At 43.5% G+C, this 22,903-nt stretch overlaps 2 protein-coding genes and 1 long non-coding RNA gene across 8 annotated transcripts; 2 read left to right on the forward strand and 1 right to left on the reverse strand.

Annotated features, from left to right (window-relative positions):
* Positions 1-1,615: 1,615 nt before the first annotated feature.
* On the reverse strand, positions 1,616-4,234 carry LOC112254748 (SOSS complex subunit B1). 2 transcript variants are annotated; one of them, XM_024427552.2, is made up of 7 exons: positions 4,046-4,234; positions 3,670-3,815; positions 3,160-3,298; positions 2,880-2,951; positions 2,696-2,780; positions 2,549-2,591; positions 1,616-2,203 (listed from the first exon to the last, which is right to left on the reverse strand). In XM_024427552.2, the coding sequence occupies exons 2-7, from the start codon at positions 3,752-3,754 to the stop codon at positions 2,040-2,042; spliced, it is 588 nt and encodes a 195-aa protein (XP_024283320.1). In that variant the 5' UTR covers positions 3,755-3,815; positions 4,046-4,234; the 3' UTR covers positions 1,616-2,039. The 2 variants fall into 2 exon arrangements, with proteins under 2 accessions (XP_024283320.1, XP_024283321.1); XM_024427553.2 differs by having other exon boundaries at positions 3,676-3,815; positions 4,046-4,230.
* Positions 4,235-4,335: 101 nt separating this feature from the next.
* Positions 4,336-19,249, forward strand: LOC112254747 (E3 ubiquitin-protein ligase NRDP1). 5 transcript variants are annotated; one of them, XM_042324574.1, is made up of 9 exons: positions 4,336-4,492; positions 4,918-5,048; positions 11,904-11,986; positions 13,245-13,360; positions 16,753-17,024; positions 17,110-17,232; positions 17,345-17,480; positions 17,658-17,761; positions 18,300-19,249. In XM_042324574.1, exons 1-9 carry the CDS (start codon positions 4,424-4,426, stop codon positions 18,652-18,654), a joined length of 1,389 nt encoding a protein of 462 aa, XP_042180508.1. In that variant the 5' UTR covers positions 4,336-4,423; the 3' UTR covers positions 18,655-19,249. The 5 variants fall into 5 exon arrangements, with proteins under 5 accessions (XP_042180508.1, XP_042180510.1, XP_042180509.1 ...); XM_042324576.1 differs by having other exon boundaries at positions 4,337-4,535; XM_042324577.1 differs by lacking the exon at positions 4,336-4,492 and adding an exon at positions 4,543-4,650.
* Positions 19,250-19,293: 44 nt separating this feature from the next.
* Positions 19,294-20,099, forward strand: LOC121846808. Its single transcript, XR_006083782.1, has 2 exons — positions 19,294-19,560; positions 19,709-20,099. It is a non-coding gene; the product is annotated as an uncharacterized LOC121846808 (long non-coding RNA).
* Positions 20,100-22,903: the final 2,804 nt, after the last annotated feature.

Genomic DNA, 22,903 nt, shown 5'->3' on the forward strand with positions numbered 1-22,903 from the left:
TCTACTTTGTTTTTTGTTCACTTTTATACAGCTGAAGTCGGAAGTTTACATACACCTTAGACAAATACATTTAAACTCAGTTTTTCACAATTCCTGACATTTAATACTCGTGAAAATTCCCTGTCTTAGGTCAGTTAGGATCACTACTTTATTTTAAGAATGTGAAATGTCAAAATAAGTGTTTTGTTTTTTTTCAGCTTTATTTTCTTTCATCACATTCCCAGTGGGTTGGTAGCATTGCCTTTAAATGGTTTAACTTGGGTCAAACGTTTTGGGTAGCCTTCCACATGCTTCCCACAATAAGTTGGGTGAATTTTGGCCCATTCCTTCTGACAGAGCTGGTGTAACTGAGTCAGGTTTGTAGGCCTCCTTGCTCGCACACACTTTTTCAGTTCTGCCCACAAATTTTCTATAGGCTTGAGGTCAGGGCTTTGTGATGGTCACTCCAATACTTTGACTTTGTCATCCTTAAGCCATTTTGCCACAACTTTGGATGTATGCTGGGGTCATTGTCCATTTGGAAGACCCATTTGCGACCAAGCTTTAACTTCTTGACTGATGTCTTGAGATGTTGCTTCAATATATCCATATAATTTTCCTTTCCTCATGATGCCCTCTATTTTGTGAAGTGCACCAGTCCCTCCTGCAGCAAAGCACCCCTACAACATGATGCTGACACCACCGTGCTTCACGGTTGGGAAGGTGTTCTTCGGCTTGCAAGCCTCTTTTTCCTCAACATAACGATGGTCATTTTGGCCAAACAGTTCTATTTTTGTTTCATCAGACCAGAGGACATTTCTCCAAAAAGTACGATGTTTGTTTCCGATGTGCAGTTGCAAACCGTAATCTGAATTTTTTTTGGGGTGGTTTTGGAGCAATGGCTTCTTCCTTTCTTTATATAGGACTCGTTTTACTGTGGATGCTTTTGTACCTGTTTCCTCCAGCATCTTCATAAGGTCCTTTGCTGCTGTTCTGGGATTGATTTGCACTTTTCGCCAAAGTACGTTCATCTCTAGGAGACGGTACGACGGCTGCGTGGTCTCATGGTGTTTATACTTGCATACTATTGTTTGTTTGTACAGATGAACGTGGTACCTTAAGGCGTTTGGAAATTGCTCCCAAGTATGAACCAGACTGAGGTCTACAGTTTTTTTTCTGAAGTCTTGGCTGATTTCTTTTGATGTCAAGCAAAGAGGCACTGAGTTTGAAGGTAGGCCTTGAAATACATCCACAGGTACACTGTCAATTAGCCCATCAGAAGTTTCTAAAGCCATGACCTCATTTTCTGGAGCTGTTAAAAGGCAGTCAACTTAGTGTATAAACTTCTGACCTACTGGAATTGTGATACAGTGAAGTATAAGTGAAATCTGTAAACAATTGTTGGAAAAATTACTTGTCATGCACAAAGTAGATGTCCTAACAGACTTGCCAAGACTATAGTTTAACAAGAAAATTGTGGAGTGGTTGAAAATAAAGTTTTAATGACTCCAACATAAGTGTAATGTAAACTTCCGACTTCAACTGTATATGCTTGTGTTTCTGATTGCCAAAATCCAACTACACCCCCATCTGGCAGCCTTAGGCTACTTTTTGAACACAGAGCCTACACAGCACATTAACTAAGAGTAATTTTATATTTTAGACATCTCATGGGAAAACTTAACATTGAGTGCAGAAAAACATTGTTTAAAAAAAAGTATCACATTTTAAACAAAGGGATGGTAACATCCATGCCTGTCTTCCTTTGTAAAACACATGACTTCCCATTAAACACCTTAATTGTAAAAAAAGAAATGGAAGGGAAACTCGTTACAGCTTTTGTGAACCGTGTTCCTTAAACAAACCTAATTAAGATACTAATTCTTAAACCCACTTTACAAAGACAAGTAAATAAAATAATGGTCATGGTAATTTCAACAAAACTAAATAATACAAATATATATAGTGATTAGTTTGTAAAAGAAACATGAGTCTTCAGTGGTAGAGTCTCTCATTTGAAATTTCTGGCACATGATGGACTTTGCTTCTTTCTTCTCTAATCATCTTTTGGTAGAACGTCTGGTCTCCTTTCCATTGACAGTGGTCCCTCCTGGATTGTTTGCCCTGCTGCCGACACCACTGCCAGCCCGCCCTCCCTGCGGAGGGGTAGTTGAGCTCCCGGAACCTTGTGAATTTACACCGTTCCCATTGGTAGTGTCATTTCCTAGAATAAGAAATTGTAATGTACAAATTAATGTTCATAAAGTTATAAAAGGAAAAGTTGTTAGTGTTCACAATTAAAATGAAGACTGCTGCTTATACACTGAAGGTGGCTGAACCAGCCACTCACAGGTAAAATAAGCAACTTTACAGCTTCAAGCAGCAATTTAGTTTACTGCTACAGACATGCCATTGACATTTAGGGAGACATGCAGGTGGAATTGTTGCATATAGCACCTTAAGCCGCAGAGGTCAAAATTACTTTTGTTGAAAAGCATGAACAAAAGTAGTTGCCAAAACACTCCCATTTGATGTCACTACTTTTGTTGGCCTCTGATAGTGGACTTACCAGCTGAATTATTGTTCAGTATGTTTCCTTGGTCACTGAGTACCTGGGAATGAAATAATAAGAAAAAGGTACTTAACAATATTTCCCCCCTATCCTTCTGTAAAGCATCCTGTAGTAAGACATCCTTGAGTTCAGAACACCCCTTACCGTCTTGTTTTTCATCTGGTCCATGTTAGAATACTCTGGGTTAGGCTCACTGAAATTTGGCACCTCGGAGTACACCATGCAGAACCTGAACAAAACATTAAGTGGGCATTAGTTTAGACCAGTAACTTATGACATTACATGCATCTCTCAGCAACAGTTACATGGCTGCAACTACAGGACTTACTCTCCAATCTTCAACAGCTCTCCACCTCTGCCTGTGTACAGAGTCAGGCAACCTTTGAACACAGATGCATATCTGGAGAAAAAGGCAGCAATTTCAATACAAGATTGCAGACTACTAATAACGTATGGCACATATTCATCCGTATAACTTCATGCGGTTTGGTAAAGCTGACATGATGACGGGGTGGTCTTATTTCTGTATTAATTTTATACTCAGCAGTAAGTTTGGAGCTTCGTCCATGCAGTGGAGGTGTTGACTGGGATGTGACTCAATAACTCACCCCTTAGTGAGTCTGATTATGTCACCGGTTTGGATCAGTCCCCCCACCTCATCCCAAACAGAGATGCTGATGCTGCCTGTCTTGTCGGCCACCTTACAGGTCCGCACCTCATGCCCATCCTTTGTCTTTGTCACTCGTCCTGTGTGAGGGGTTATGAGGGACAAATAAATCCGTGGCTTTTGATTTTTTTACAAAGACGGACCAAGCTAGTTGTACAAGGAAAGTGTCATCTCATTGTGAGGAGCGTAAACATCCACTTGTGGGAAAAAAAGAGGGAAGGTTCAACACAGGTAAGTTATTTGATGCCTGGCATGATTCAAATAAACCAACATTAACAGTTCTCATTAGACTATATAGTGGCATACAAGAAGGATGTTACTCACTGTTGAACCATTATATTGTGTATAAGAATTTACATTACTTTTTTTCCCACCCCAGTGCATTACAAGATCATTAACATTGATTCCTAATAATACTGTTATGAGTTAGTTAGTAATTGAAACAGCCCACCCTCACCGGTTTCCAGTACGATGAAGATAACGTTGAGATTCTTGAGTCCTGGCTTGATGTCCTTGACGTGGGTCTCAGTCGTCATCTTTCAGATTCTCGTCATGCATCCACAACTGTAGCTAAGTCAACTTTAGACCAAAGCAGCACTGAAATGTTGACGTGAGTATGAATACACGATTAGAAAGTATGCAACCCAGGTTGACTAGTGACTTGTAAAGTAGTTAGAAGAACCAATCTGGCAACTGGTGTAGTTAGCTTACCAGGCTGCAGTAACGCCACTCACTACCATGAGCATTATGGCAGCGATCTAGCTAACGTTAGTTATAGCTAGCTAACTGGGTGCCAGGTTGTTAGCTACAAATGACATTAACTTTACCTCAACGGTGTGTATTGTCGTTCACAGCTGCGTTGTCCGATATAAGGGATTTTAAGCCATGGGACAAGTCAGTTTAAATATAAGTATTGTTTTCCTGTTTGTAAAAGGGCTGGCTAGCTAGTTGTTTTTCGTGAGCATCAGTATGTCACTACAGTAGTGAAGACTTGTCCCCTGCTGCATTGTTGGTCAAATTTAATATCAATCAAAATTGTGTCCAATGGAAATGGACTATATAGGATGTGCTTTAGAGATAATCATGTGATAGGCCCTTTATCTGAGAAGGGACACTGAACGTACCGAAGATAGGTGGAGTCAACTATCAATCAACGATTTGACAATTTGGTTGCTTAGCTGCAGGAGTGAGGGCTGGACGTGGAAATGTGGTCACGGGAATCAAGAAAAAAATGGATATCGTGCTGGCATGCTAACACAAATACTGACGCAAACGTAATTTAAAATACCATTTAACCATTGATTGTTATATCAAGAGGTAACGTTTCTCAATTCGACGAAATATCACTAGCTTTGCTCTCTCTGTTTTCCTGTGTGATTCCACCTGGTTCCAGCCAGCTAAGCTGTACATTAGCTAGCTAACGTTTGTTCACGTAAGTTAGTCAGCTGTGGCTAACTTGCGTGCACACTGGCTCGTCAGATTTTCTAATTAGTATCCAATATGTATCTTTCATCTGTTTGCAGCTAGCCACATAGCTAACGTTACGGTATTCCATTTGGAACAATAATGAAGAGTTACGTGTTTGAGTAGCAAACAGCGCTAACGTTAGTCATATCGTAAACTGGTTATAAAGTAAATTAAAGGGACAGTAACTTTGTTCATCCCAACAACGTTGCATAACGTTACTATTTTTCCCCAGACTCATTTTCCCAGGACATCATTACCTAGGCCCCAGGTTGCTCCTCTCCTTCCCACAATTCTGCCCCAGTGGTTCTTAATTTCAATGAGTAGGAGGGCTGTGGATTCTGGCCCAAGGAAGAAAAGACACTGGTAAGTGGACATTGAACACGCATGTACAGGTACTGGGGGTGGCTGGTAGCCTAGCGTTTAGAGCGCGGGCCCATAATTGAAAGATTCCTAGTTCAAATCCCGAGCAGTCTAGGTGTAAAATCTGTTGATCTGCCCTTGAGCAAGCTACTTAATCCTGATTGCTCCAGGGTTACTGTCAATAATGGCTGATTCCTAGTTGTGACCATAAATACCCTGTAGTTTGACCTTTTGATCATTGATTACTGTAAAGTCAGTGTTTTAGTTGTATTGTCCATATTCATTGAGAATGTTGGGCTTTTACTTGTTGATTTAATCCATGCTCCAACTCATTGGAGTACCATTTTGATAGATCCAGGTAGTTATTTCAAAGTGCACTGATACCCAAGAAGTATCCACACCATAAATGTTCATACTACCGCTAGTCTTAGTAAAAAATAAAACCCACTTGCACTATAGTGGGTAAGTGTCTTTATAGTTAGTCTTGACTCTTCATAAACAGTGGCTATCTCAAAATGAAATCACATCAGAGAGATGGTGTGCAGTAGATTCTGTTTATTAATGACAAGCCCTTTGCTTTCAATTCTGAAAGACTTCTCATCTCAGTGTCTAGCCCAGAGTTTCTAGATCCTAGTGGAACTTTCCCCACATCCAAGCCTATATCTGTAATCGATAGACTGTTCTGATTTGGAAGTCGTAATTTGCATCGCAGAGCAGTGTCCAAGAAGGAATGTGTCTGTCTGTCAGGAGCTCACTGAGGCAGGAAACTGAGGGCACAGAATATTTTCTACAATGTTGCAAGTTTGTTAGCTAGAGCTTCAGGCCAGACAGAGTTAATAGTTGATATAATGTTTCAAGTTCCTTGCAGACAGGCCATGTGTGAATTATATATATTTTTTAATTATCAGGCTATTTTCTACCTGAGAGCTGCAGTGTTTTTATTTGTTGGCTTAATGTAGGCTATTTGTACATATTGGCAATGGCAATAGAAGTTACTTTTAGGTTTGTATCATTTTAATTTAGAATGTTGATTAAACACATGACATTGATTTTTGAGATGAAGACTTTATTATAAATGAAACTGTTCCACGAGAATGTGCATATGAAACTCATAACTGGCGCACAGATCGGTAAAAATGGAACGACAACCTGGCACTCCAAATGGAAAAGGTTGCTGACCGTTGGTGTAGCCTTTTACTGGCAACTTCAGGAGCTTAATGGGCAGAAACTGCGAAGGCCAGCAGCAGTGGGAGGTTGAGGGTCGGGAACAGTTTTTTTTTTTTTAAATTTTGATTAGACTATATTGATCTATGGTTTCCTTTTTAGTAATTTGAGTGTCTTCATTTTTAATTGGAGTGCTTAAAGCACCAGATGAGCTCAGTTGCCTACATATAGTTGATTTTATTCAAACAGGTTGTGTCTATATATGGAAAAATTCACGTTTAAAAAATTTTGACCAATCGATTTCTCGAAAATAACAGAACTCAGTCGACCAATATATATATTTTTTTGTCAAGGACAGCCCTAATCCCTTTGCCATTCCTAAATCATGCAACCTGGTTCTACTGTATGTCCATGATATCTAAACCAAAGGATTTCCAAGATTTCCTTTCCTCGTTTGTCGGGCTTGCCAGACATTACGTTACTCACTGACTCTCAAATCAAATTTATTTGTCACATACACATGGTTAGCAGATGTTAATGCGAGTGTAGCGAAATGCTTGTGCTTCTAGTTCCGACAATGCAGTATTAACCAACGAGTAATCTAACCTAACAATTCCAAAACTACTACCGTATACACACAAGTGTAAAGAATATGTACATAAAGATATATGAATGAGTGATGGTACAGAACGGCATAGGCAAGATGCAGTAGATGGTATCGAGTACAGTATATACAGTGGGGAGAACAAGTATTTGACACGTTGCCGATTATGCAGGTTTTCCTACTTACAAAGCATGTAGAGGTCTGTCATTTTTTTTATCATAGGTACACTTCAACTGTGCGATATGGAACCTTACTCTTGCAGGAACTGCTGACACACTCCAGCTACATGAGGTCTAGCATTGTCTTGCATTAGGAGGAACTCAGGGCCAACCGCACCAGCATATGGTCTCACAAGGGGTCTGAGGATCTCATCTTGGCCCCTAATGGCAGTCAGGCTACCTCTGGCGAGCACATGGAGGGCTGTGCGGCCCCCCAAAGAAATGCCACCCCACACCATGACTGACCCACCGCGAAACCGGTCATGCTGGAGGATGTTGCAGGCAGCAGAACGTTCTCCACGGTGTCTCCAGACTCTGTCACATGTGCTCAGTGTGAACCTGCTTTCGTCTGTGAAGAGCACAGGGCGCCAGTGGCGAATTTGCCAATCTTGGTGTTCTCTGGCAAATGCCAAACGTCCTGCACGGTGTTGGGCTGTAAGCACAACACCCACCTGTGGACGTTGGGCCCTCATACCACCCTCATGGAGTCTGTTTCTGACCGTTTGAGCAGACACATGCACATTTGTGGCCTGCTGAAGGTCATTTTGCAGGGCTCTGGCAGTGCTCCTCCTGCTGCTCCTCGCACAAAGGCGAAGGTAGCGGTCCTGCTGCTGGGTTGTTGCCCTCCTACGGCCTCCTCCACGTCTCCTGATGTACTGGCCTGTCTCCTGGTAGCGCCTCCATGCTCTGGACACTATGCTGACAGACACAGCAAACCTTCTTGCCACAGCTTGCATTGATGTGCCATCCTGGATGAGCTGCACTACCTGAGCCACTTGTGTGGGTTGTAGACTCCGTCTCATGCTACCACTAGAGTGAAAGCACCGCCAGCATTCAAAAGTGACCAAAACATCAGCCAGGAAGCATAGGAACTGAGAAGTGGTCTGTGGTCACCACCTGCAGAACTGCTCCTTTATTGGGGGTGTCTTGCTAATTGCCTATCATTTCCACCTGTTGTCTATTCCATTTGCACAACAGCATGTGAAATTTATTGTCAATCAGTGTTGCTTCCTAGTGGACAGTTTGATTTCACAGAAGTGTGATTGACTTGGAGTTACATTGTGTTAAAACCTCTTAAGCCCACCCGACACGCAGACGTCCCATCAGCAAATGCAAATGCGCTACGCCAAATGCTAATAGCACTCGTTAAAACTCAAACGTTCATTAAAACACACATGCAGGGTACTGAATTAAAGCTACACTCGTTGTGAATCTAGCCAACAAGTCAGATTATTAAAATGCTTTTCGGCGAAAGCATGAGAAGCTATTATCTGATAGCATGCAACACCCCGAAATACCTGAAGGCGAATTAGCGTAGCCGGCGCTACACAAATAGCAGAAATAAAATATAAAACATTCATTACCTTTGACGAGCTTCTTTGTTGACACTCCTATATGTCCCATAAACATCACTATTGGGTCTTTTTTTTTTTATTAAATCGGTCCATATATACCCAAAATATCCATCTATGGAAACTGTGTGATCCAGAAAAAAACACTGTTTCAAAACGCAACGTCATTTTTTTAAATTAAAAAAGTCGACGATAAACTTTCACAAAACACTTCGAAATACTTTTGTAATCCAACTTTAGGTATTAGTAAACGTTAATAATCTATCAAATTGATCATGGGGCGATGTGTATTCAATAGCTCCACGTCTTCAAATCATGTTCGGAAGTCTCTCTTCCAAAACTTCCTGTCGGAGACCGGAAGGAATGGGGTCTCTCTTACTCGTTTTACCAAAAAACAACGCCCAGGCAATTGACAAGACTGGCGACATCGTGTGGAAGCTGTAGGACTTGCAATCTCAGCCCCATTTAATTTGCTGTCCCATAGACAATACATGCAAGTGGCGCATCGATATTTTTTCCAGTTTTCGGTGATCAGTTTTTCTTGCGCTTTTCGATGAAACACACGCTCTGTTATAGTTACAGCCGTGATTTAACCAGTTTTAGAAACGTGAGTGTTTTCTATCCACACATACTAATCATATGCATATACTATATTCCTGGCATGAGTAGCAGGACGCTGAAATGTTGCGCGATTTTTAACAGAATGTTCGAAAAAGTTAGGGGTAGGCTTAACAGGTTTTAAGTGTTCCCTTTATTTTTTTGAGCAGTGTATTTTTACATCAATTCCCATTATTAAAGTGGCTGAAGTTGAGTCAGTGTGTTGGCAGCAGCCACTCAATATTAGTGGTGGCTGTTTAACAGTCTGATGGCCTTGAGATAGAAACTGTTTTTCAGTCTCTCGGTCCCTGCTTTGATGCACCTGTACTGACCTCGCCTTCTAATGTTGTCCTTGATGATCTTTTTGGTCTTCCTGTGACATCGGGGGGTGTAGGTGTCCTGGAGGGCAGGTAGTTTGCCCCCGGTGATGCATTGTGCAGACCTCACTACCCTCTGGAGAGCCTTACGGTTCTTACGGTTGTGGGCGGAGCAGTTGCCGTACCAGGCGGTGATACAGCCCGACAGGATGCTCTCGATTGTGCATCTGTAGAAGTTTGGGAGTGCTTTTGGTGACAAGCCGAATTTCTTCAGCCTCCTGAGGTTGAAGAATCGCTGCTGCACCTTCTTCACAATGCCGACTGTGTGAGTGGACCAATTCAGTTTGTCTGTGGTGTGTACGCCGAGGAACTTAAAACTTACTACCCTCTCCACTACTGTCCCATCGATGTGGATAGGGGGGGTGCTTCCTCTGCTGTTTCCTGAAGTCCACAATCATCTCCTTTGTTTTGTTGACATTGAGTGTGAGGTTATTTTCCTGACACCACACTCCGAGGGCCCTCACCTCCTCCCTGTAGGCCGTCTCGTCGTTGTTGGTAATCAAGCCTACCACTGTAGGGTGTCGTCCGCAAACTTGATGATTGAGTTGGAGGCGTGCATGGCCACGCAGTCGTGGGTGAACAGGGAGTACAGGAGAGGGCTGAGAACACACCCTTGTGGGGCCCCAATGTTGAGGATCAGCGGGGTGGAGATGTTGTTACCTACCCTCACCACCTGGGGGAGGCCCGTCAGGAAGTCCAGTACCCAGTTGCACAGGGCGGGATCGAGACCTAGGGTCTTGAGCTTGATGACAAGTTTGGAGGGTACTATGGTGTTAAATGCTGAGCTGTAGTCGATGAACAGCATTCTCACATAGGTATTCATCTTGTCCAGATGGGTTAGGGCAGTGTGGTTGAGATTGCATTGTCTGTGGACCTATTTGGGCGGTAAGCAAATTGGAGTGGGTCTAGGGTGTCAGGTAGGGTGGAGGTGATATGGTCCTTGACTAGTCTCTCAAAGCACTTCATGATGACTGATGTGAGTGCTACGGGGCGGTAGTCGTTTAGCTCAATTACCTTAGCTTTCTTGGGAACAGGAACAATGGTGTCCCTCTTGGAGCATGTGGGAACAGCAGACTGGGATAAGGATTGATTGAATATGTCCGTAAACACACCAGCCAGCTGGTCTGCGCATGCTCTGAGGACACGGCTGGGGATGCCGTCTGGGCCTGCATCCTTGCGAGGGTTAACACGTTTAAATGTTTTACTCACGTCGGCTGCAGTGAAGGAGAGTCCGCATGTTTTGGTTGCGGGCCGTGTCAGTGGCACTGTATTGTTCTCAAAGCTGGCAAAAAAGTGATTTAGTCTGCCTGGGTGCAAGACATCCTGGTCTGTGACGGGGCTGGTTTTCTTTTTGTAATCCGTGATTGACTGTAGACCCTGCCACATACCTCTCGTGTCTGAGCCGTTGAATTGCGACTCTACTTTGTCTCTATACTGATACTTAGCTTGTTTGATTGCCTTGTGGAGGGAATAGCTACACTGTTTGTATTCGGTTATGTTTCCGGTCACCTTGCCCTGGTTAAAAGCAGTGGTTTGCGCTTTCAGTTTCACGCGAATGCTGCCATCAATCCACGGTTTCTGGTTTGGGAATGTTTTAGTCGTTGCTATGGGAACGACATCTTCAATACACTTTCTAATGAACTCGCTCACCGAATCAGCGTATTCGTCAATGTTGTTGGACGCAGTGCGGAACATATCCCAGTCCACGTGATGGAAGCAATCTTGGAGCGTGGAATCAGATTGGTCAGACCAGCGTTGATCAGACCTTAGTGCGGGAGCTTCTTGTTTTAGTCTCTGTCTATAGGCAGGGAGCAACAAAATGGAGTCGTGGTCAGCTTTTCCGAAAGGAGGGCGGGGGAGGGCCTTATATGCGTCGCGGAAGTTAGAATAGCAATGATCCAAGGTTTTACCAGCCCTGGTTGCGCAATCGATATGCTGATATAATTTAGGGAGTCTTGTTTTCAGATTAGCCTTGTTAAAATCCCCAGCTTCAATGAATGCAGCCTCAGGATATGTGGTTTCCAGTTTACATAGAGTCAAATAAAGTTTGTTCAGAGCCATCGATGTGTCTGCTTGGGGGGAATATATACAGCTGTGATTATAATCGAAGAGAATTCCCTTGGTAGATAATGCGATCAACATTTGATTGTGAGGATTTCTAAATCAGGTGAACAGAAGGACTTGAGTTCCTGTATGTTGTTGTGACCACACCATGTCTCGTAAGCATAAGGCATACGCCCCCGCCCCTCTTCTTACCAGAAAGATGTTTGTTTCTGTCGGCGCGATGTGTGAAGAAACCAGCTGGCTGCACCGATTCCATTAGCGTCTCTCGAGTAAGCCATGTTTCCGTGAAGCAAAGAACGTTACAGTCCCTGATGTCCCTCTGGAATGCTACCCTTGCTCGGATTTCATCAACCTTGTTGTCAAGAGACTGGACATTGGTGAGAAGTATGCTAGGGAGTGGTGCGCGATGTGCCCGTCTCCGGAGCCTGACAAGAAGACCGCTTCGTTTCCCTCTTTTACGACGTCTTTGTTTTGGGTCGCAGGCTGGGATCCATTCCGTTGTCCTGGGTGAAAGGCAGAACACAGGATCCGCTTCGGGAAAGTCATATTCCTGGTCGTACTGATGGTGAGTTGACGTTGCTCTTATATTCAGTAGTTCTTCCCGACTGTATGTAACGAAACCTAAGATTACCTGTGGTACCAATGTAAGAAATAACACGTAACAAAAAACTGCAGAGTTTCCTAGGAACGCGAAGCGAGGCGGCCATCTCTTGTCAGTCAGTGTAGCCTACCGAATCGCATTGGTGAGAGCTGTTCATTTGGCTTCCTAATTTGTATAGGCTACTGGTAGGCCTAGGATTTGGGGGTCGATTATCTGCAGATAAATTATGAAAACATTAGATGAAGATTGTGAATCATCACTGCAGGAACAATAGGTAGTGGAGAGCCTAATTCTGGTGTAAATATGATAATTAGGGCCCTCACGGAATCCAGGCATTAAAACGGAATTCAAGAATATTCAACAATGTATTGACCTTAATAAACTACATTTATTGAAAATGATTTAATCTGTCCAAATGTATCATAAGACATCAACAGAATGCATCAGTGATTTCTTATTTCCTGCAACTTTCTGAAGAGGCAACGAGAATACCCCTGTCTGTGTGTGTGATGCACGTCTACCACGTTGTTTAGCCGTTAAGGATGATGCTAATGAAAACGGTCGTCTGGTAGATGGAGACTTCCTCAATTAAATGTTAACTACTAAGTAGTCTATGCATACCTGGCAGAATGATATCATGACTATTTTCGTCAATCCAGTGGTTATTTGGTTTGCACACTCTACCATCACAAAAACACCAGGAAACAAAAGCCTATTTAATCTATTTTGAATTCAGGCTATAACACAGCTAAATGTGGAATAAGTCAATGCACTGTATATACAAGTTGTTTATTTTGAACATGATTGAGAATTAAGCGATAAGATATCGACCCTACTGTTACGCTTGTTTACACTGAGCTGCACTGAAGTCGGAAGGCAATCATGGGTACATGAAGACACCTTCTCGATGGAGCAGTGTGGATAAAGGTACAATTTGGATAACAGTGGCATATCCCATCCCTGCACTGACGTACGTTTTCCAATCAATATCTCGCGCCGGCTCCACAGTGTCTTAATGTAACCTTGATTGCGTTTCGACCCCAGTGCAGCTTCATGTAAACAAGGGTAACGGTAGGGAAGGTATGTTCTGGCAAATTGAATTCTATACTTTTTTCTTTGAGGGTGTTCCATGTCGTTTTATAATCCTGCACGTGGGTTGGCATGTAGGTTGTCATGTTGGTTTGTACTCTGTAGGCTTACCATTTCCTCACCTATGTTGCAGGTTGTAGTTGGATCTGGGGATGTGCCATGGGCTACGACGTTACCCGGTTCCAGGGCGAAGTGGATGAGGACCTGCTGTGCCCCATCTGCAGTGGAGTCCTGGAGGAGCCCGTGCAGGTCAGTGACGTGCACATCTGTACCATTTCAGCCATTAGAGAAGCAGTGCATTTCAATGTTTTAAAAAATCAGTGCTGCCTCAGTCACTGAAAAATAAGGAATTGTCAGCGTGTTGTGAATTCAGTTCCATTTCAGTCAAATAGGATACCGTTCTTGTCAACACATTGACCACACACATGCTGTTCGATTTGTCGTAGAGAAAGGAGAAAAAAGGACATTTCAGTCCTGTAGGCCATTTATTTTGTGATGCTAAAAAGATGGTTATCATCTTGTCCCGAAGTGCTCTTGCTGATAAGCTGTTCTTGCATTTCTATATACATATCACTAGACTTGTAATTTAATTCTCTATGATGAAGCTCCATTGATGAAGATCCAATGCTTGTATGGGGGGGGGTGAGAGCGATAACAGACATATGAGAATGGGCTAAATCGCGTCTTGGCCAGGAAGGGTATGGGCAGAGGGAGGAGAGCTTACAGAATAATCGACTTTTAGAGGGATGCAGTGACAGCAATGGGAGAGGACAGAAGATAGAGGGAAGAAGGAAATATGGAGAGATGAGCTCTGAAGGAAGGTTTGTCCATTCTTGTTCTAGATGAATGAGAAGAGCCTCATGTTTGTAATGGTGCGTAAAGATGGTGTAGGTAATCAGGATAGAAGAAGTGAGTGGCGATGCTTAGTCCTGTTAATGTAAATAAAGCATAGGGTTGCTAACATAACAATCTCCCAAATCGAGACCAACCATGAGGTGAGTAGCTTTAAATAGACACTTGAAGAGGATGGCATTGTTTTCCTACATGTTTGCCCCTGGAGCAAATGGTTGCTGGATTGTGCTTTTTTATAGTACAAAACACTTTTTCCAGTTTAGGGATTGGTCAATTGGTGTTATTAGTGTTCTTTGTTTTGCACTGTGTTTAGGAGTGAGTGATTGCATCTGTGTCTGTGGGCACATGTGTTGGTAGGTTAATTCAGCAAGGAGCTAGTGTGATTGTTCAGCGTCACTTCCAGTCAATGTAGCCTATGCATTCAGAGCTGTCCTTGGACTTTTTGCAGAATGCTGGCAGCAGTACAGGAATGTGGACATAGTATACCGAGAGAGGGAAGAATTGGAATTCAGTTTGCTTGCATCTGCACTCAGCTGTGTGATGATAATTTATACTCCCTCTGGGTCCCCAGTGTGAATCAGCAGCTATGCAGCACAGAACCCCACTGAGATGGGAAGAACCAGAACTAGAACTGTGTCTGTAGTGGCACCCTATTCCCTATAATGCACTACTTTTGACCAGGGCCTTGGTCAAAAGTAGTGCACTATATAGGGAATAGGATGCCATTTGGAACTTACCCAGGGACTGCATGAGGAACATCCTCTTGACTGGAAGGCAAGAAGGTTCAGTATCAGGGGGATTCATTGCTACCAGTAGCTTTCTTCCTGACACACCCAGGAACTGCAGTGGGAATGGCAATTGTAGCCAGCAGAAACTAGCCGGCCCGTCGCTAGTTTAGCATCACGCACTGATGTCATCAGTACTGTCACCCCTGCGTTGATGAGCACTTCACCCACAGCAGAACTGCTATACTTCATGCTCTCTGCCTCTGGTTAGGGCTGGGCAATATATCGAATTCATTCAAATGTATGGTTTTGCACGGTATTCCAAAGGCCTGTATTGCAAGAATTATGTTTTTATTTATGAAAATGTCAGTTTGTTCTCATGTTTTCTTTTTGATCTCGTCTCCTCCACTCTTTCTATGCTGTGTGCACCTTCCCATTTACTTACACACACACACACACACACACGCCCCTCCCAAACACAACAAGCCCCTCCCTCTGCCACTTACAACAATAACAAAGAGGAGCGATCGCTTCTTCCTCTGACAAGCAGTTTCAACTCGCTATTTGCATCTAAGATTTGGTCCAACAGAGTGGGTCATATGGACACCGAAACACATGGAGACATTATTTGACTGTATGAAAGGAGAAGTTAACATTTCTAAAGATATCCTTTTTATGTTTATAACAGGAGTATCAATGAACACTTAGTTTGTTGTGCGTGCATTGCTGTACCACTTACCACTACCATTAACTCGTTCTCATTCTGAGAAATAAGGTCGGCCGCTTGATTTCAGCATCTGAACAAAGTGAAGAGGCTAGCATACTGTTTAAACAGTTAGAGACGGACAGAAGGGTGCGTTCATAACAATTGAACTGTCCTACCTTGTTAGCTAGCAAATAGATCCAGGTTGGACAGACTTAAAACATAAAGATTACCTGGCAACTCACTAGCATGTGGGCTTGAGATTGTTTATGAGACCTGTTTTAATTTTCTATAATGCCCGCTACAAGAAGTTAGTCATTATTGGTGAATGCGCATAATTCATGATTCTGGTTAAATTTGTAACAAAAAGATATTTTCAGATCAGTGATTATTGCAAAAAAGATTTTTTAAATTATTTTTATTATTTTGATAAAATAATGTAATTATTAGTGGGTTTTACGGTTGTGGAAGGCTTACATTTAGTCTAGAAATAATTTCACACGCCCTGCATTCATTCATTATTGTTGACTGTTTTAAATGCAGTGTATTTTACCTTTTAATTGTACAACAAAGCTTGCTCTGAGTGTACAAGACATTAGGAACACCTTCCTAATATTGAATTGCACCCCCTTTTGCCCACAGAACAGTCACAATTCATCGGCCGTGGACTCTACAAGGTGTCAAGCATTCCCCAGGAATGCTGGCCCATGTTGACTCCAAAGCTTCCCACAGTTGTGTAAAGTTGGCGGGGTGTCCTTTGGGAGGTGGACCATTCTTAGTCCACACGGAAAACTGTTGAGCGTGAAAAACCTAGCGGTGTTGCAGTTCTTGACACACTCAAACTGGAGCGCCTGGCACCTATTACTATACCCCTTTCAATGGCACTTAAATCTTTTTGTGTTGTCCATTCTCTCTCAATTGTCTCACGTTAAAGATGGATTTTTAAGCCTTGTCTCCTCTCCTTCATCTACACTGATTGAAGTGGATTTAACAAGTGACATCAATAAGGGATCATAAAACTGACCAGGTGAATGAAGGTGAAAGCTATGTCATGGAAAGGACAGGTTATTTTTTTTGTACACCCAGTGTATTCCGTGAATCGCCCATAAGTTTGAACAAAATCGAGATATGATTTTTAGGCAATATCGCCCAACCCTACCTCTAGTCATTCCAATAATTTGACATTTGAATCGGAATGTCTCTCTCTGTCAAAACATGTTTTAACAGAAAAATTGTCATATTATACATTTTATATTATCAACTGAAAATCTATTTCAAACAACACAGTGCTTTTTCACCGGAACGGGTCTTTGTTTGCTGTCCCTTTCTTCCTAAGTGTGTGACACTCCTTCCATCCTTAGGCCCCTCACTGTGAGCACGCCTTCTGCAATGCCTGCATCACCCAGTGGTTCTCCCAGCAGCAGATATGCCCCGTGGACCGCAGCGTGGTGACGCTGGCCCACCTGCACCCCGTGCCCCGCATCATGCGCAACATGCTGTCCAAGCTGCAGATCACCTGCGACAACGCTGGCTTCGGTTGCACTGCCGTGCTGCGCCTCGACCAGCTGCAGTCGCACCTCAGGGACTGCCAGCACAATCCCAAGAGGCCCTTCCAGTGCGAGCAGGGCTGCGGGTGAGTGGGGTTGGCTCCAACAAAGGGGTTCCTCAAGGCTCTATTTTAGAGCATGTTTTGTTAATCCTTTATATAAATTATGCAGGCAAAGCTGTTTAACTGTAAACTTCATCTATATGAGGGAGCATGAGCACAACCCCAAGAGTGCCGCAAGAATCGGATTGGGAAACTCTGCTGTAGGCGACTGGTGCTACGACAGTAGCTCTGGGTTAGTGAGTCAACAGGGCTGTGGGGGTAGGGTATTAACCAAAGGTTGTAGTTTACTGGGGCTGTAGGTGAGTCGGCTGAGCAGCTGTTATGTCCTCCCTATGTCCCTTCAGACTGGAGATGCCTAAAGACGAGGTGTCCAGCCACAACTGCATCAAACACCTGCGCAGCGTGGTGCAGCAACAGCAGGGCAAGGTCACCGACCTGGACAAGACTGCTGCTGAAAACAAGCACCAGCTAGCAGAGCAGGTCTGCGTGTGTGTCTGCAGTTATACGTGTGTGTGCGTCAGGGTGTGTTTGTGTATGCGTGGGTAAGTGTATGTATGCTTTCACGCGTGTGTGTCAGTGCTTGTACATCCGAGTGTTTGTGTGATGTTGCGGCAGCGTGGTCTGCAAGCCCAGTGTGATGTCTCCTCCCTCCTCCAGAAACGGGACATCCAGCTGTTGAAGGCATACATGAGAGCCATCCGCAGTGCCAACCCCAACCTGCAGAACCTCGAAGAGACCATTGAGTACAATGAGATCCTGGAGTGAGTGGATTATTAAGCACTGTGGTGCAATACTCAATTGCACAGAACACTTTACAATCAGACCGTTTAACTTACTACGCTGCATCATTTCCCACCTTTTTTAGGCATAATTAATTTAAGTGATAATTATAGAGCTGGGCGATATAGAGACAAATCCTTATCGTAATAAATTGTTTGAATTGATGCGATAACGATAAATGGAACAATTAAGTTTATTAATGTGCACCAGTTTTAGTTTTTCTTCCCTGTAAATTATTTCTAGCTATTAGTTTGATGGTTGTGGTATCCATCAACTTATTTCATTTCAAACTTCACATTTATCAAGTATAGGATACTTATTGTAATGAACAATATCAGCAAAAGGCCTGTGATAAGTGTTCTGTATGGTCTGTGTTGATCACTTCCGGTGTATCGTCCCATTTCTATATGATTATAATAACTACGTATTAGGACACATCTAGTTGTTATTACATGATTGAAATAGCCATCATAATATCCCAGTCCCCCCTCTCATCCTCTCCTCAACTTCCCCTCCTAGGTGGGTGAACTCCCTCCAGCCAGCGCGCGTCACCCGCTGGGGCGGCATGATCTCGACACCGGACGCTGTCCTCCAGGCGGTCATCAAGCGCTCACTCATTGACAGTGGCTGCCCGCCTTCCATCGTCAACGACCTGATCGAGAACGCCCACGAGAGGAACTGGCCCGCCGGCCTGGCCACGCTGGAGACTCGGCAGATGAACCGGCGCTACTATGAGAATTACGTGGCCAAGCGCATCCCCGGGAAACAAGCAGTGGTGGTGATGGCCTGTGAGAACCAGCATATGGGTGAGGACATGATCCTGGAGCCAGGCCTGGTCATGATCTTCGCCCACGGAGTGGAGGAGATACTATGACCCGGCTGAGGGTGGTGGAGAGCAGAGGGGAGACTTCTGACTGACCTGAACTGAGTAGAGGGAGCAGGGGATGCTGTAACTCTACGGTTGCATCCCAAATGGTACCCTGTTCCTTATGGGCCCTGGTCAAAAGTAGTGCACTATGAAGGGAATAGGGTGCCTATAAGATAGTAAGAGGAGGGGAAGAGCCAATGACAAAGCAGGGATTAGGGAGATATGACACCATCACCAGTAGACTGGTATAGGGCAGGAGGTTGGCAACAGGTTGCCCACGAGCCAAAACCAGCCTTCAAGTGTTTGTTTTGTTTTTTTGGCCCCTTAAAGCTTTTAGCAATTTTAGGGGGATTTTAGTTTTTTTGGTCCAAAAAATACTAAAATCACCAGGAATTCAGCAAAAAATCTGTTGAATTTAGGAAATCTGTTCAACTATTCCCACTAATAAAAAAAGAGAGCCGTGATCGTGTCTCAATCAGTCGTGGCCAAAAGTTTTGAGAATGACACAAATATTAATTTCCACAGTTTGCTGCTTCAGTGTCTTTAGATATTTTTCTCAGATGTTACTATGGAATACTGAAGTATAATTACAAGCATTTCATAAGTGTCCAAGGCTTTTATTGACAATTACATGAAGTTGATGCAAAGAGTCAATATTTGCAGTGTTGACCCTTCTTTTTCAAGACCTCTGCAATCCACCCTGGCATGCTGTCAATTAACTTCTGGGCCACATCCTGACTGATGACAGTCCATTCTTGCATAATCAATGCTCTCTGTATCTATTTCCATGGCACTCTCTCTCCTCCCTGGGCTGAGAAATGTGGATTATTTCCTGTTCAGGAGAAGGAATGCATGCTTGGATTGGTTCAGTGAATCCTATTGGATGATGTGCTCTGCTGTATGTGAGCCCCGGTAAGCACATAGACGTAGAAATGGGGGGGGTGCTGAACGTAAATGCAGTGTGTTTTATCACATTTTGGGGGGGAAGGACCCATTTACATTTTCCATCATTACAGTATCACATTTAATATGGTTTCACCTTCCCCTTTGTCGACAACAGACCTTGTTCATCCTCGGGATGCAGAGCTAATCAGGAATGCCCTTGTTCATCCTCGGGATGCAGAGCTAATCAGGAATGCCCTTGTTCATCCTCGGGATGCAGAGCTAATCAGGAATGCCCTTGTTCATCCTCGGGATGCGGAGCTAATCAGGAATGTCACTTCTGGTAGGAGTAGTAGATGGACAGTGAAGACTTGGAACTTTCTTTTGGTTTGAGTTTCACACCTTGTGTTTTTTGTGATGTTATTGTTGTATATGATTTGTCTGAGTTAGAGTCCTGTGTTTGAACTGTTTTTCTTATGATATTTATGTTGTTGGTTTGAAGTGGGTCCAATTTGTATGAAAATAAAGACTCAGAGGCTACCAAAGCATTTCTGTACAAAATAACATCAGCCAAAAGTCTGTTCTGTTTTATTTTATTATTTAGGTTTGGTTTATTTTAATCGTTGTCAAATAGCATATCTCTAACACATCACTGTATATCATGTAGCTTATCCTAATATTGGAAGGGACGAACCTGAACTTATCCAGTAAGAAATGCTGGTTTTCGTTGCAAAATGCTTTGCTACAGTTTGATGGTGTGGACTAATACACCCCTGTAGTCAGGAACTGGGCTGCATTCAGTACGGGGGGAAATGGTGTGTAACATTCAATTAAATGGAAACGGTGCTGTTTTTTTCAACGACCAGTTGAAAAAACGGGGAGCGATTGGGTTGGGGAACTCAGTCAGCATGGCCTCTGCCCTTTTAAATACGTCACTCATTGCTTCATGGGGTGGCAGGGTAGCCTAGTGGTTAGAGCGTTGGACTAGTAACCGTAAGGTTGCAAGATCGAATCCCCGAGCTGACAAGGTAAAAATCTGTCATTCTGCCCCTAAACAAAGCAGTTCCTAGGCCTATCCTTTCTAACATATCCACTCTTCTTGATGACAGTGATTCTGTGGCTCTTGTATTTTAATCTGGAGTATTCTGTCAGTTATCCTTTGTCAAAAGACAAATCCAACTGCAAAAAGGGCCTCCTGTCCCAATGGATTACTTTAACCCCTTATCGCATATATATATGTTGGAACCGTCCTATATTGTCACCAAGGTGGTGGTAGTGTAACTTGTTGCAAGCTGGCGGCAAACCCCTCCACCCACTAAATCCGTTTATGTAAGGTCCTAATACACTAAAAACATCTACTCACTTAGGTGGCCATAGGACGGCTACGCTACTGCTAACTTCACCCATGTTCGGCAGAAATCTGCTGTGGACACGGTTTCTTTCAGGTCCACTTGTCCCTCGTCACCATTGCCATCTATTAGGACTTACTTTAAGGTATTTATGCAAAGTATGCTGTTCTTACATTCCCTTAATTGATTAATCTCCACCTGTAATCAAATGTGGCCTAGTGAAAGAGCTATGACCACCTGCCGATAACACACAATGTGTAGGCTATGGCGCCTATCTAACACAACGCCTTGGACTTGTTTGACTAACAAGGTTAGAACTGATTTTGGACACTAACCTACAGTGTAATTTCATGTTCCAAAACGAGTTAATAATGGTGATGGGTAGGCTGTTATTAATACTCATGTAAGTATTATTCCCTTATTACTGTGTTATGCCTGTTTAAACGTATATACAATTCACTTATAATTCAGTTGAAGAATGTATCCATTTTTATTTTCTCAACTCAAGTTTGTATAAATATTTGTTGGAACAATGGCTTACATAGAACACAATAGAGTCTGAATCTAAGAGCGTCTTTACACTACTTTGACGACACAAACTAGGTCCAAGAGAAACTTATGGTAGTGTAAAGAGCTGGATCTACACTGAACAGAAATGTAAACGCAACATGTAAAGTGTTGGTCTCATGTTTCATGAGATGAAATAAAAGATCCCAGAAATGTTTCAATACGCACAGGAAGAGTATTTTTGTTTTTTGTTTAAATTGCACAAATACATCGCTGTCAGTGAGCATTTATCATTTGCCTAGATAACCCATCCACCTGACAGGTGTAGCATATCAAGAAGCTGATTAAACAGCATGATCATTACACAGGTGCACCTTGTGCTTGGGGACTAAAGGACCACTCTAAATTCTGCAGTTTCATCACAATACAATGCCTCAGATGTCAAGTTTTGAGGGAGCATGCAATTGTTATGGTGACTGCAAGAATGTCCACCAGAGCTGTTGCCAGAGAATTGAATGTTAATTTCTCAACCATAAGCCACCTTGTGTGGTTGTGGTCAGAAGTTGTGTGGTTGTGATCAGTGGTTGTAGTCAGAAGTTGTGTGGTTGTTGCCAGTAGCTGTGGTCAGTAGTTATGTGGTCAGTATTTGTGTGGTTATGGTCAGTAGTTTTGATCAGAAGTTGTGGTCAGATATTCTGGTCTGTAGCTGTGGTAGTTTTGTTGTTTTTGTTTGTGGTCAGTGGTTGTGGTTAGTCATTGTGGTCAGTCATTTTGGCCAGTAGTTGATCAGTAGTTGTCAGTACACGGACAGAACTTCAGATCTTCCTGGGGGCTCGGGAAGGTTCCCCAGACCTCTCCACTATTCCTGCGGAGTATCAGGACCTTTGGGAGGTGTTCAACAACGCCCGGCCCACTTCGCTTTCCCCCGCACCGACCATATGACTGCTGGATTGACCTTCTTCCTAGCTCCACTCCGCCCCGGGACAACTGTACTGCAGCATTTATATGTCCTTTTTCCTTTCCCGTCGGCACAGGGTTCTTATTTGTGAAGAAGAAGGACAAGACCCTGCACCCGTGCATCGACTACCGGGGACTCAATGACATAACGGTGAAGAACTGCTACCCGCTACCACTCATCTCCTCGGCTTTCGAGCTGCTCCAGCGGGCCACCGTGTTTTCCATGCTGGATTTACGGAACGCCTACCACCTGGTGCGAATACGGGAGGGGGATGAGTGGAAGACCGCCTTCAACATGGCCAGCAGCCATTACGAGTATTTGGGCATGCCATTTGGCCTCACACCCCTGCTGTGTTCCAGACTCTGGTAAATTATGTTCCCCGTGACATATTTAACCGGTTCATCTTCGTCTACATCGATTACATCCTCGTCTTCTCCGACTCCCCCAAGAACATGCCCCACGTCCAACAGGTTCTTCAACGCCTCCTGGAGAACCAGCTGTTTGTTATGGCAGAGAAGTGTGAGTTCCATCGCTCCACCATCCCCTTTCTGGGGTACAT

Source organism: Oncorhynchus tshawytscha, linkage group LG07 (assembly GCF_018296145.1).
Source record: "Oncorhynchus tshawytscha isolate Ot180627B linkage group LG07, Otsh_v2.0, whole genome shotgun sequence".
NCBI lineage: Eukaryota > Metazoa > Chordata > Actinopteri > Salmoniformes > Salmonidae > Oncorhynchus > Oncorhynchus tshawytscha.